The sequence below is a fragment of the Elgaria multicarinata genome, chromosome 11 (assembly GCF_023053635.1).
Source record: "Elgaria multicarinata webbii isolate HBS135686 ecotype San Diego chromosome 11, rElgMul1.1.pri, whole genome shotgun sequence".
NCBI lineage: Eukaryota > Metazoa > Chordata > Lepidosauria > Squamata > Anguidae > Elgaria > Elgaria multicarinata.
In genome coordinates this window covers 14,848,349-14,863,859 of record NC_086181.1, presented here as the reverse complement: position 1 = coordinate 14,863,859, position 15,511 = coordinate 14,848,349, and the positions used below count along the sequence as shown (strand labels likewise).

General features: G+C 46.1%; 1 protein-coding gene across 2 annotated transcripts in view; it reads left to right on the top strand.

The window, feature by feature from the left end:
• The first annotated feature begins 1,425 nt into the window (after nucleotides 1–1,425).
• Nucleotides 1,426–15,511, top strand: part of SAMD14 (sterile alpha motif domain containing 14) — a 32,278-nt gene continuing 18,192 nt past the window's right edge. For both annotated transcript variants that reach the window (XM_063138243.1, XM_063138242.1), the window contains exons 1-2: nucleotides 1,426–1,711; nucleotides 8,870–8,921. In XM_063138243.1, coding sequence (XP_062994313.1) covers nucleotides 8,882–8,921 — 40 coding nt within the window. In that variant the 5' untranslated portion in view covers nucleotides 1,426–1,711; nucleotides 8,870–8,881. The remainder of the gene's footprint in view (nucleotides 1,712–8,869; nucleotides 8,922–15,511) is intronic.

Sequence of the window (15,511 nt, the reverse complement as noted above, 5' to 3'; positions counted from 1 at the left end):
CTATGTAGCAATACAGGTTTGCTGAAGGGCAGTATATATTGAATTTGACATGGACTGACTTCTGTGTATTTTATAATGATAATATTAGAGATGTGCCAAAAAATTCTTCCACATTTCCCCCCGACCATTTTCATTAAAGTTAATAAAAAGAAAGAAACTGCTTTTGAAAATAAATTCAAAGGAGATGAAAAAATTGGAGAAATTCTCATAGGTCAGGTTTGGGGTTCTTGTGCTAACCTTACAAGAAGTGTGTGCAAGTGTCCTGTCTTTCATTTTACGACCATCTCTCCAGCAGCCTGTAGCCGTCTTGGCTTCCCACACTTCAATTAAAGCCCAGGGGAAGGACACCAAGATGTCATTCATCCCATAGGGCTTTTTCATAGCAGGAAATGCAGGCAATCTGAGAAACGCGCACACACACACACACCACCCTCAGCCTCCTTGCAGTGATTAGGGAGGCTCAAAAGCACCACTAAAATAAATCAAAACAAATTAGAACATGCCCTGAGAATGTGGCAGAAAGATAGAAGGCCTCTTCCACGGGGGAAGAAAACTTTTAGGAAATCAGAGGACAGATTTTGGCATAGCACTTAGGTCCATCTATTTTCCTCTACTGCCCCCTCACACCCACATTCTGATGGATGCAAAATGGGGGGCAGGCTGCCCACACAGTTGATGCTGTTGCCACTTGCAATGGATGTGCAACCCCCCCCCCATAAAATTTCTCCTTCACGGGGAGAAATTTGGTGAAATTGTCCCTTCAGTTTCTCCGCCCACAAATAGGATTTAGAATGTCAAACATTCATTTCTGCAAAGCTCGAGATATTATATTATATATTGTGTCTGTCCCGGGATCCTTTTAGGATGAAGGGTGGGATATTTAAAAACTATTTATGACTAAAATAAATACAATTATCATTTGATGTTGCAGACATCAGGTGTTGAACAGGCATCATGTGTGAACCAGCCCTTAATTCCAACCAAATGTGTTACGAGGGGGGTACCTATGCAGATTTTTGCAGCATTTTTCTGTCGCTTATTTTTCCTCTTCCCCTCACCTCCTCCGCCCTTGCCTACTTTCTCATCCATCCCACCTTTTTTCCTCGCTTCCCTTTCCTGTCGCCAGGAGGGACGCCTGGCCTAGGAAAATCGCATCCAGGGCTCCTGGGATCTAGAAAAGCCAAGCCAAGCCCCCAAGCCAAGCCAAAGCATCTGGGAGGGGATTTCAAGTAATAAACGCAGCGATAGCGTCTTCCTTCAAGCCAAGCTGCTGCTGCCGCCGCCGCTTCCGGGTTCCAGTTAATCTCCGCCTCTGACTCTCTCTCTCTCTCCCCCCCCCCCCCTTCAGTCCCTGGGACCATCCCAATCCCAGTTTGGCTATTTCAGAGGTCAGTTTTTTTAAAAAAGAACCCACCCCAAAAAGAAAACCAGCACCGCAAAGCTGCAATCTTCACCGCGGGAGACCTGCCTGGATCTGTATGTTTTCCTCCTCTCCGGCTTTTCTTCTCTTGCTTGCTGCCTGATGCTTTAATTTTGGATGCAAACATCACAGGGACAAGATAAGCATCGGCGTAACAGTCGGATCCGGCGGCGAGAGAGTCGAAGAGGCCATGGGGGGCGGAGGGAGGGAAGGGGAATGGCCCTGGGATGGAGGCATGGGATTCAAAGAAGACCTTTAGGAGGTTGTTGAGGATGCCGCCTCGTGCCTCAGGTAAGCCCCTTCCCTCTCGTGTTTACATGTCAGTTTCAGTTTGCTAGTCAATTTCACTAGCCCCAGCCTTTGATGAGAGCGCCCAGCACGCTGAGAAGGGGGGGGGGGCTAGGAGTAGCAGCACTAGGGTTAATAGCATGAATGAACGATAACGCAGGCCCTTTGCTTCAAAGGTGGCACTTTTCTCTTCATGATGTTAATCTCCACCCCCACCCCCCGCCCCTCCATCCGCCACCGCCGTCCGTGTTGCTTTTCTTGCTTTGAAGCTAAGCCGCTGCATTGTGCTTTGAGATTTCCCCCTTAATTATTATTTTTTTAATCGATTCAGTTGCCCCTTTGGCCTCATTAAATATCTCTTCCCACCCTCTTGCTTGTTTCTGATCCTACCGGGAAAGTCTTCTTGCTGGATTACAGTCAGATCAGAATCGGAAACAGGAAGGAAATGTATACAGTGGGCGATTTTTTATTTATTTATTTTTAAAAACCTCCTTGGCCTCTTATAAGCAGAAGCAGAGGAAAAGAAGATGTTTTACGCACTTGGCGAGTATTGAATCCCCATCCCTGGCCCTGCAGGTTTGTGCATTATAATCAATAATTTCAATAGTGTGCAAAATATTTAGCAATTCTTCTCTCATTGACCTGGTTGGGTCTGTTACAGCCCTTAACATACAAACTCTCCTGAAATGTGGACAATATTTTGAACAAAAGTTACTTACTTTTCTTTTTCATCAACGATTTCCCTGTTTCTTTTATTGGCCCATCTTCAATGGTAACATACTAGATAGATAGATAGATAGATAGATAGATAGATAGATAGATAGATAGATAGATAGAATTTACAGTGCAATCCTAAACATGTTTAATCAGCAGTAAGACCCATCATGCTCAAGGGAGCATGATGTGTGTTTAGGATCGCACTGTTTCTTTTCAGGCTGAGGGGGTTACCCAATCCAGCTGTGACTTTAAGCCCCAGACTGTGGGTAGGTCATGTGTCCCGTCCCCCCCCCCCCTGCCGCCGCCCCAATTCTATCTCCTTTCTCCAACCCTGAAGTAGCTAACTGGTGTCTCTCCCCCTCTGTGCATGTCACTCTGAATTCAGAGGCCAGGAAAACATGGTGCAGTGACTACAGTGCTGGGCTTGGAAGTGGCGAAAACCAGGTTCAAGTCTCTGCTCAGCTATGAAGCTTCGGGGCAGCTCTCCTTCTCTCCCTTTTAGCTTAATCTGCCACTTAGGGTTGTGGTGAGGCTGGACTGCAGCTCTGAGCTGAGCGGAAGGGTGGAGTAGAGAAACGCAACGCAGAAACTGGGCTCTTACTTCGGACAGCGGCTTGGGCAGGATCTACAGTACCGGTTTCTTTTGCAAGGAAAACTTAAGTTGAGCAGTTTCGTGGTGCTGGATGCTGAAGAGGGAGAGCTAGGCCACAGCTAGACCTAAGGTTTATCCTGAGATCATCCAGGGTTCGCCCCTGCCTGAGCACTGGATCCCCTGTGTGTCACCTAGATGAACAGGTTTGACCCCTGGACGATCCAGGGATAAACCTTAGGTCTAGCTATGGCCCTAGTATAGAACTAGGCCTTGGGGCTGAGCCTGGCCCAGTTACCAGTTTCCTCTTGATTTGCATGTGTTTGAGGACCTTCACCCTATGCCATTCCCACTTTTCTTCCTCCATTCTGCCTCTCTTCAAGCCCATGTTCTCCTGAATCCCCCCCTCCTTGTTTTTCTGCATACCCATAAGCTCCCCCATCCCTTTCTGCTTTTTCTTCCTGCTCCCTTCCAGCTCTCTCTCTCTCTCTCTCTCTCTCTCTCTCTCTCTCTCTCTCTCTCTCTGTGTGTGTGTGTGTGTGTGTCCGTCAAATGCCTAGGGATGTGGAAAGCCTGGATATAAATCTATCTATCTATCTATCTATCTATCTATCTATCTATCTATCTATCTATCTATCTCAGAGATTCTACACCTCCAGAGAGCAGACATAGCCACAGTGATCCAGCAAATGTGCTGAAGTGCGCTTCTGTGGGCATCTCCAGTACCAGGTGTAGCTGGAACAAGACGCCTGTTGTGTAGGGGACAAAAGACCACTTCCAAGAATAGGACCCTGTCATGCATGTGCAACTTCATGCATGCCCCCCCCCAATAGGGATCTCTCCATGCATCTCAGTTGCATGCATTCAGCACTGCTCTTCTGCAGGAGCAGCTGCATTAGAGCAGAAGGCTGCTCCACTGGTTTTCTGGTTCAGAATTGGTTTGGGGTGTGTGTGTGTGTTTGCATTTGTGTGCGCACACACACACTAAAACAATTGGCATTTGGGTGAAAACAGAGGTATCTGCAGATATGATTGATGTGATTCTATCCGTTATGGCTTAGAAAGAATAGATAGGATAAGCTACCTCTATATCTAGATCAGCCTTGATATGAGTATCATTCAGATGCAAAAGAAACTCCTGTTTGCAAAGATGCAGCTGAAGCATTAAAATATTCCAGTCCACACTAAGAGCGGCAGTGTTAGGTAGACTTCAACTTTTTTTCCCTTTCCAGGCCATGAAAAAACAGACAATCAAATCTTTTTTCTGGTACTTTGTTTTCCCATGTCAACATCCCTCTTTCTATATTTATCTCTCTCCCCATTCTCTTTTCCATTCCTCCCCCTCACCTCCCCCTCCTCCTTTTTTGCCTTATAGATTCTAGGTCATTTCATTTTCTTAGTAGGTAGGCCTAAGCAATAGCTATCAGTCAGCTCAGATGTATGATTCTCCCACCACCACCACCACCACACACCCTTCTTCCTCTTCTTTCAGATTCATTTGATCTCTGGCTTTTCCCATCAGCCCCAGGAAATGCACATAGCTTTTGTGTCAAGCCAAGGGGAGGGGTTATGTGTGGAGGATTGTTCCTCTGTCTCCCCCTCCCCCCCCCCCCAATCCAACCCACCCTGCTGGCTGGTAGATGCTGGAGTGGTTGACAAGGCAGGTGTCAGCTGTTCTAGTGGGCAGGACTTCATGAGTAATGGGTTGTTGCAATGCATGAATCGAACGCTTAATACACTCCAGGGGCAGAAGCAGCGAAAGCTATCAAATCCATTAGGGTGGCTTATTCAAATCTATTTTGCTTATAAGTTTGAATCCTGCTTACTTTCCTTCCTTCTACCCCAACAACTGAAAGTGGGAGAAATACAACCGCAGCCCTTGGAGCGGGAGGAATAGTGTGTGGAATTATTTCGATGAACGAAGGGATTTTGAGGACTGCTTAGTTCTTTTAAATCTTTGCACTGTTTTATGTTGAATGTTATGTTGTGTTGCACTGTTTCTACCCCTTGCTGCTGGGTTGATCGTGGTGTTAATCCACGATGTTTTATTATCATTGTTTTATTTGTATTTTTCATTTTATGTTTTCCATTTACCTGTACTCCACCCAAAACACTTTAGTGATTGGATGGTCTAAAAATAAAAAAAATAAGCCACCCAGGCACATCCAGGAGCCTATTAGGGAGCAATCCTGTGCCCCCTGGACAGCAGCTGGGGGAGGGGGGCAGAGGACACTTTGGATTCTGCGATCTGAGGTTGCACATGGTGCTCTGACCTTGAAGGGGGAATCGGATGTCTGATTGCCCCCCCCTCACAACCAGTGCAGAAAGAACTGCACCGGCTGGCGTCCAAGGTCAGAAACACAACCCCAGAGAGGGGACAGGGTTTTTTTCGGTGGGCAGGGAGGGGAGGAGACTGGAAGGGCCAGGATACAAGCTACCCTGAGGCTTCTCCACCCTCCTTCCCTGCCCCTCTAAAGATCGCCACTGCCATACCCTGCATAGGATGATCATAAATCCTCCAAGTTTGGGGGCTTATATAGAGTGACCATATGAAAAAGAGGACAGGGCTCCTGTATCTTTAACAGTTGCATAGAAAAGGGAATTTCAGCAGGTGTCATTTGTACGCATGCAGCACCTGGGGAAATTCCTTCTTCACCACAACACTTAAAGCTGCAGGAGCTATACTAGAGTGACCAGATACAAAAGAGGGCAAGTCTCCTGCAATTTTAACTGCTGTGATGAAGAGGGAATTTCACCAGGTGCTGCATGCATACAAACAACACCTGCTGAAATTCCCCTTTCAATACAGCTGTTAAAGATACAGGAGCCCTGTCCTCCTTTCCATATGGTCACCCTAGCTTATAATTGAGGACTCAGCCCATGGGACTATGCCCTTAACTGCTAAAGCTGATTGTGAGGGAGACTGAAGGCCCTGTCTCAGAAGGCAGATTTGGGATACAATTAGCGGTACAGAATTGTAAACAAATTTTGTCCAAAACATGACTCAGCCCCAGACATCACATAAAGGGTCCGGCGCTCCAGATGTGTTGGACTACAACTCCCAGATTCTGGGAGGTGCAGTCCAACACATCTGGAGCGCCCCAGGTTGAGGAAGGCTGCTTTAAGGCAGAGATGCAGAAATTCCCGAGAACCCAATCTGGCCCTCTAGGGTCCAACCTTTTGTCCCAAACCACTGAATGTTGGATGGTTTCCCAGCTTTTGCCCCGTTCCTTCCCCCACCCCCATTCTAAAAGGGTTGAAATGCCTCTGCTAAGTGTTAGTTACTGACAGTAAGAGCTGTAAGTGAAAATATGCTCATATTTGGGGCCCTCCCCTTTTGCCATCAGCCCCGGCCACCATTGGAATGTAGCCCCTGAGCTGAAAGAGGTTCAACACTCCTGATGTAAGGTAAGCACCCTCTTATCCAAGAAGGTGCTCCCCTGGCAAAGCCAGGGAGGAAAGAGTTAACCCCCCTACCCGCAGCAAATTTCTATTGGTGTTAATGGAAGCATTCTTCTCATTTTAATTGCATGAGCCCAGGCGACAATTTTCTTTCAAAAGGGACAAAGAAAGAAGTAGGATGGGAGGAAGAAGAAATTGCAAAGTAATTTTAAATGAAGAGGAACTATTGATTAAAGATGATTTGGGGAGGGGGGTACAATGTAACAGACAAATTTATTCCATTTGAGGCTATTTGGGTGAGAAATTAATTGGTTTGTTTGCCTTATGTGAAATTTAAATACATCTCAGTAAGTATTTCTTCATTTGCATATATAGATATACATGATCATATGCAAAAAATGTATGTAGAGTTATGTCCGATGGGCCTGGATCCCAAATCTTTGAAGTGCCACAGCCTGGGCTGGAATTCTCCTGCCAAGGATCGCTGCCCCGTCCCCCCTCCCAGCCTCCCACGCACACTGTTACAAATTGCTGGAAGTCTGGTCCACGTGCGATATTGGTTCACTTTGCCATAGTTTTTCTTTAATGGATGAAAAAGACAAGAGACTCTTTGTGCTTTTAGCTAAAGACATACTTGCAAGAACTAGTTGCCCTGCAATAAGCCTTCAGCCGTTCAGCAGTTGCAGTGTGCAAAATGAAAGATAGGCTGTGTGCGCTGAGTTGTCGCCTGCTCCGACCTGATGCCCTCCAGCTGTGTTGGACTACAAGTCCCAGCATTCCACTGCACAGGTCATCAGGTCACAGCCTTCTCCACTATGGTGAGATATATTCAGTGGCATAGTGGTAATCATTGAAGTGCAGGCGCTCATCATGACTGTCCCCGTAGCCACACCCCCAGGGAGAACCCAAAATGCAGGTAACTGCATTGATCGATATTAACAAATCATTTCTAGGAATATAGGGGAAATTCCTAGGAATGGGGGCGGGATGAGAAAATTCATTCCCCCTCTCCCATTCCCAGCTATTGTGTGGATTTCAGCTAAGATCAGTGGAAACAGGGAATTCTGGGTGGGGTGGGAGGTAGGGTGACTATATGAAAAAGAGGACAGGGCTCCTGTATCTTTAACAGTTGTATAGAAAAGGGAATTTCAGCAGGTGTCATTTGTATATATGGGGAACCTGGTGAAATTCCCTCTTCATCACAGCAGTGAAAGCTGCAGGAGCCCTGCCCTCTTTAGTAACTGGTCACTCTGGCATAGATCCAGCAGCTTTAACTGTTGTAATGAAGAAGGAATTTCACCAGGTGCGACATGCATACAAATGGCACCTGCTGAAATTCCCTTTTCTACACAACTGTTAAGGATACAGGAGCCCGGTCCTCCTTTTCATAGGGTCACCCTAGTGGGGGTGGCAGAGGATGTCAGCTTCCCTGCTAATCAAAAAGTGCTGGTGCTGCAGTACTAGCTCCAGTACAACACTGGATTATTGTATTGCTGTTGAAATGAGAGTAGTTATATCTAAATGTGCTCCTGTACATTCGCATATGCATGTTTTCTGCAAATCTGCATCCCCATTTGTCCTCTTTTTTTGGTGATGCATAAATGGTCCCACTATAGATGATGATCAAGTAAAATTTACTTGAAGGAAGTGAGGATGGTGGCACTGCCACCCCACTCATTTCCTTCAAGTTCTCCCCTCCCACCAAATCCATATTTTCTGTGTAACCTTTGCTGTTTCTCCCTACTCCTTGGAACCCGAGTGCATATACCGTACTTCTTCAATTGTAAGACACCATCGATTGTAAGACACACACTAATTTCAGTACCACCAACAGAAAAAAAATTTAAGACACACCCGCGATTCTAAGACGCACCCCGTTTTTAGAGATGTTTATATGGGGGGGGGGGAAGTGTGTCTTAGAATCGAAGAAATAGGGTAGCTGCATTTGCCTACCATCATTCATCCCTTGCCTCTCCCACTGCCCAGGGTTGCTTTCCCTCCATCCCTCCATGGTCTAATTTAGTTTGGAAGCCACTTGGGTTGAGGAACTCGTCCATTTTTGCCTGCGTATGTAGGTCTGCAAGAGCGTTGGGGAAAGGTAGTTCATGAATTCTTTAAGTAAGTAAATAGTACCTTGGTTCAGTAGTAGTAGCAGCAGTAATAGTAGTAGCAAGAGCTGAGCTATTAGGTCAAATAAGCAGAGGTGTTTGCAAGACTCCGGCTGTACATCATATCACTTAAAATAAGATTTACAAGAGGGTCAAGTTCAAATCAAGTGAGGTTGTGCTTTCATGTCTCTACAGTGTTGTGGGATGGGGCATAAGTGAATGTTCTGGAAATTGGCTCCAGAGTTCTAGAATTTAAACCCCCATCCTCACTGGCCTCCTCTCTCTCCCTTTGAAAACTGGATGGATTGAATGCCCTGACTGCTCTCTCTCTCTCTTCCTTCACAGATTTACTTCATTATGTCTTCCTCCAAACTCCAAGATGCGGATGAGGTTTTTGGTAAGCTCCTTGTCTCTTCCCGGCTTCACCCCATCCCTACCCCATCCTGTAGCTGTCACCTAAACAGAAGTACTGGCAACCCTTCTAGGATCTTTGCTGCAGACGGTGTCCTGAACTCGAGGGGAGGGGGCGGCTCCCAAGCCACATCCGCTGATCTGAAATCCTTACCCCCAAATGTTTGGGAGTTGGCTGTGGTGAGGGGGACATTCTGTACATGCTCAGAGACACTAGGCTCATCTATACCAAGCAGGATATTCCACTATGAAACCGGTATGAACGTGGTATATAAGATGCAGGAGCCACGTTACTGCTTTATAGCGGTATTGAAGTGCACTGACAACTGTTGGGGCCCATTGACACATACCATATACCACTTTCATACTGCTGTCATAGTGTTATATCCTGCTTGGTGTAGATGTGTCATGGGTCCCAACAGTTGTCAGTGCACTGCAGTACCACTATAAAGCAGTAGTGTAGAACCTGCAGTGCACTTCAGTACCACTAAAAAGCGGTGGTGTGGCTCCTGCCTTTTATATACCGCTTTCATAGTGCAATATCCTGCTTGGAGCAGATGAGCCCAAAGTCATCATATGACTACTTCACTAGCTCAAGCTGAGTCTTGATGCAAATTAAAATTTGGCAAAGTCTTGTTTTATCCCAAGACTGCAGGACTCTGGCTTCATGTTGACATATGAAGCTGCCTCAAATTGACCATTGGTTCAATTACTGACCAGCAGTTCTCCAGACCTTGCTACGGGGCCCTCTTTGAACTGGATATTTTATTTATTTATTTATTTATTACATTTTTATACCGTCCAATAGCCGAAGCTCTCTGGGCGGTTCACAGAAATTAAAACCATGAAAAGCATAATAAAACAACCAACAGTCTAAAAACACAAATACAAAATATAATATAAAAAGCACAACCAGGATAAAACCACACAGCAGAAATTGATGTAAGATTAAAATACGGAATTAAAACAGCAAAGTTTAAATTTAAGTTAAATTAGGTGTTAAAATACTGAGAAAATAAAAAGGCCTTCAGCTGGCGACAGAAGGAATACAGTGTAGGCACCAGGCGAACCTCTCTGGGGAGCTCATTCCACAGCCGGGGTGCCACAGCGGAGAAAGCCCTCCTCCTAGTAGCCACCTGCCTCACTTCCTTTGGCAGGGGCTCACAGAGAAGGACCTCTGTGGATGATCTTAAGGTCCGGGCTGGTACATATGGGAGGAGGCGTTCCTTCAAATAACCTGGCCCCAAGCCGTTTAGGGCTTTGAATGTTAGTACCAGCACTTTGAATCAGGCCCGGACCTGGACTGGCAGCCAATGAAGTTGTAAAAGGACTGGCGTAATGTGATCTCGCCGGCCAGTCCCTGTTAGTAAACGGGCTGCCCTGTTTTGTACCAGCAGGCTTCTGTATGAAAACCGTGTGCTCTGTCACTGAGGGCTAAACTATATGCTACCATATGTATGTAACATGCAGCCGATCGTCCCCATTTTGTTGACCTTAGTGTACGTGTGTGAGGGCCTGATCCAAATCACGGTCACCACGCTTGGGTAGGAGAAGTTTAAAGCTTCCCACCCAGCTACTTCCACCCCCCAATTCATGCCCCCGCCCTGATGGGGCTAAACAAAGAGAGAGAAAAGACTTCATTGGCATCAATGGAGTGTGGGTTTTTTTGTATTTCATCCCTGTGGTGTGTGTGTGGGGGGGGAATGTGGAGGGAGAGAAGTGCTTGCAGGGACTAAATACAACAATAAAAACTCCATTGCTGCCTCCCCTATCCATACACAATGGTCCCGATCTGGATTGGGGATGCATGCTTACACTAAGGTCAACAAAATGGTGGGGATTGGTTGCACACTACATATTTAACGTAGTGCATAGTGGCTCCCATAGCCCCCCATGTTCTATACCAGGGATGGGCCATGGACCCCCATACAACTGGCATATTTGAGAGGCATGAAGTGCGTGTGATTCTCAGGAACATTATTCCCATAGGTGGACCTGCTCTTTCACATGTATTTATTATGCTCTAGTTCAGAAATCTGCCTGCATTGGCTCCCCACCGGGACTGGGTCTTTTCCCTGCCAAGAAATCACACTTCCCCCCTCCCCCCTCCCCCGCCCCGCCCTGCCCCCCAAAAGTATCCAGGGCAACACATTTAAATTCGTGGAGTAGACACAGCCCTGATGGTGGGGTGAAGGATCTCTACGCACAGGTATGCACGGGGCTGTTTGGGTAAGGACGGACGGCACAGAGCAACCCTCAGCCACGCTCACTGCACAGGGTTGATTTTGATCCCACTGGCGTGACGCCTCCACTCCTGCCTGCTGGGCATTTTCCATTTCTGTGCTTTCGAGGGAGGAGGGAGAGGAAAGGGCGGGGTTTGAGGCAGCCATCTGAGCCTGCCTGCTGCCTGTGTCTGGGTGGGTGGGGATCACAGCTTTTCAAAATCCAAACCACCCGTCTTAGCGCCATTCTTTCCTCGCCTGATCTTTCTCTTCTCAATGGCAAAAGAAGCCTCTCCCAAGCACCTCCAGGGACATAAGAAGCTGCCTTGTACAAGGCTGGACTGTTTGCCCAGTGTTGCTTCTTCTTCGGAGTCTCAGGCGGCAAAAGGTCTTTCCCATCCGTTGCCCTTTTAACTGGAGATGCCGCTGGGCATTGAACATGGGGCTTTGGGCATGCAAAGCAAGTGCGCTGTCACTGGGCTACAATCTCTCCCATAGGCGTGTGCAGCACATTTCATTAGGGCGTGCACCCTGGGAATTTTTCTTTTAAAGGCGAACATTTATTGAATGCTCAGTCATAAAGGACATTATTTTTTATTCATTTATTCACTCTGCTTGCCTGACCGTAGGAGAGCCGTTGTAGCTGCTCAAGCAGAGGCCTAGTGTCCAAGCGGGTTTGGCTCCTGGCAGGGCAATTCCTTTTCATTCCTGCTGCTGGGAGAAATGGTGCTCTCTTGGAGGCAGCAGTTCTTTGTCATGGCGGTGGTGCAGCTGGAGACCTGTTCCCACCGCGTCTAGATACCCTCTGGATTCCTACTCAACGGCCTCCTCAATTCAGTGTTTATTGCTTGAGACATTATGGTGTGCCTGGGCACACCCAGCACACCCCTTGCACAAACCTATGATCTCTCCCCTAGACAAGTAACAGATGTGCTGGAGGAATAACAATATCACATTGTTTATTATGAGTTAGATCCAGACTTAGTCATACTTGGAGGAGACTTATTGAAATCAACGGGACTTAAGTTAGCATTCAACCCACTATTTATATCCCCCTTTTCCTCCAAGGAGCTCAGGGTGGCATACATGGCTTGCCCACCCATTTTATTCTGACGCCAACCCTATAAGGTAGATTAAGCTGAGAGCTAGTGACTGGCCCAAGGTTCCCAGTGAATGGGGATTTGAATGTGGGTCTCCAACACCCTAACCACTATTCTACACTCCCAGCTTTTTTAGATAGATAGATAGATAGATAGACAGACAGATAGATAGATAGATGTGTGCTGAGACACAGGAGAGGGGGAGCATACAACCTCCAAAAAACATATTTCATTATTTTTTTTAAAAAATAAATCAACAGGTTGGGTTCAGATTTAGTCATACTTAGAGTAGGCCCATTGAAATCTACTTAGATTAGGCATGATTAACGTCCCATTTATTTCAATCCAGAACTGGTTGACACACCTCCAAACCCAGGTTAGGGCCCTTGACAGTAAGCACCTCCGTCTTGTCTGGATTCAGCTTCAGTCTGTTTTCCCTCATCCAGCCCATTACCACCTCCAAGCATTCATTCAGAGGAGACACACTATCCTTAGCTGATGCTGTTATTGAAGGCATAGAGAAATATATTTGGGTGTCATCGCCAAACTGATAGCACCCCGCCCCATGCCTCCGGATGATCTCTCCCAGCGGTTTCATGTAGATGTTGAACAGCATTGGGTATAGGATGGCACCCTGTGGTACGCCATACAACAGCTCCTTCTTTGAGAAGCAGCTGTCCCCAAACATCATCACCTAGAACCTGCCCGAGTGGTAGGACCGGAACCACTAGAACACAGTGCCTCCGATTCCCAATCCCCTCAGGCATTCCAGAAGGATACCATGTTTGATGGCATCGAAAGCCACCGAGAGGTCCAAAAGCACCAACCGGGACACACTCCTCCTGTCAATACTCCTGCGAAGATCATCCATTAAGGCAACCATAGCAGTCTCTCGACTCCGTATTCTGCTCTGAAGCCAGTTTGAAATGGGTCTAGAAAATCTGTATCATCCAAGACTGCTTGGAGTTGGAAGGCAACTGCCCTCTCAATCACCTTGCCCAAAAATGGAAGATTTGATACTGGATAATAATAATAATAATAATAATAATAATAATAATAATAATAATAATTTATTTCTTACGCGCCTCTCCACTTGGATCGAAGCGGGGAACAACAATGAATATAAAACACATTAAAAACTGATTAAAAACATAGCATACATGATGAAAACATCCTTAAAACATCCTAAAAACATTCCAGGGGGTCCAGGGAGGGCTTTTTAAGAAGCGGCCGTACTATCACCTCCCAAAGTGCTACCATCTCCCTTTGTCCGTACATACACAAACACATTTCCTGCGTGGGGTTGCATTATGAGAGCATCTCTGAGCACGTGTAGAAATCTCACCATAAATACTTTATTTATTTATTTATTTGTTGCATTTTTATACCGCCCAATACCCAAAGTTCTCTCTGGGCGGTTCACAAAAATTAAAACCATTCAAAGTATAAAACAAACAGTATAACTTCAACCACACTCCACTCATCTTGGATTTGGGGAGCAAAAATTCTGGGGACCAGAGCATCCACGCAGCCTGCATCTCAGCATCCTCATTTCCCAAATTAAGCAGTCTTGTGTTTACCGTGTGTGTGTGTGTGTATGTGTACATGTACACACATGCTCACTGCAATGTCTCCATCTTTGCCTCCTGATATTTCATGTCTTCTGCTGTTGATGTCCCTCATTTCCCATTCCTAGTGTTTCTGTGTAGTCAATTAAACGGTGGCTGACTTTCAACACCCAAGAGACACTCAGCTACATGCATGGCTGTACACACACACACACACACACACACACACACACACACACACACACCACTTGCATCCTATCCAGAGATGCCTTGCTGATTTGATTAACAATTCATGTGATACGATAATCTTGGCTGTTCCATATGCAGGAGAGGTGCTGTTGTGATGGGGTGTGCATACAGACAGCAAATGGCGGGGGCGATGGGACTACTGTGCAATTGTGTGCGTATGGCAGAATTTATTTACAGAATCAGGCAGTGTGTGTGTGTGGGTGGGTGTGTGTGTGAGAGAGAGAGAGAGAGAGAGATGGGGAGAGAGGTATAATGAAATTGCTTAATCTCAGAATTGGAATCTGTGCATGAAAGGGCTGAAGTCCGTGGGCCAAACTACCTGGAATAGTAGCTGGGTGGCCTTTTCTTTTTTCTTTTAAAAGCCACTTTGCATGGATTGATAACAGAGAAGTGGCAGGAAGAGTGAGGGGTGTTTTCCCTTTCTTCACCTGCCCTTTCCCAATATTGAATCAAAATATCTCTCTCTCTCTCTCTCTCTCTCTCTCTCTCTCTCTCTCTCTCTCTCTCATACACACACACACACACACTCCAGTGCTTTCCTCCCTGAATAAATAAATGTTTGCAAAGGTGCAGGGCCAGCCCAAAAGATTTTGCTGCCTGAGGTGGACAAGATGTCCTCCCCCCCACTCCCCAGTCCATGTACAGAAACTGACTGTTGCTGAATTTTTTTTAATTTTATTTTATTTATTGCATTTGTATACCGCTCCACAGCCAAAGCTCTCTGGGTGGTTTACATAAGATTAAGACACTTAAAAACAATATACAAAAATTTTAAACCACAAAAACATACAATATAAACATACATTTAAAACCGTTATAACAGCTTTAAAAAACTATGAGCCTAAAAAAAACAGGCCCAGGCTCATTTCATATTGCTAAATGCCTGGGAGAAAAGTATTGACCTGGCGCCGAGAAGATAACAATGTTGGCACCAGGCGGGCCTCGTCAGGGCGATCATTCCACAGTTGGGGGGCCACCACAGAGAAGACCCTCTCTCTTGTTGCTTCAATCCCAGGCTGTTCACAACATATGCTGAGTTTTTAACTGACCCCAGAATAGTTGTTTTAAATGGATAGTGTTGTTTTTAGGCTTTTGAGGGTTTTAAATTTTTGTGTATTTGTTTTTAATGTTCACTGTTTTCTTTGTAAACTGCCTAGAGAGCTTTGGCTATGGAGCGGTATATAAATGTATTAAATAAATAAATACTGGCAATAGGATAGAATTCACCGCCGCACCTGAGGCAACAAGCTAGTTTAGATGCTCCTAGGACAGGCTCTGTCCTCAAACAGAGGGAGGGGAACAGCTGTGGAGTCCAGGAGGGACCGCTGGGATATTGCCATTGCTGTGCCCAAGAATCAGCTGCCTGTATCTCATGTACATGTGAAGAAGTAAAGTGCAGTCTTGAATGAAAAAGAAATACCTCTGTGTGGGAGATTT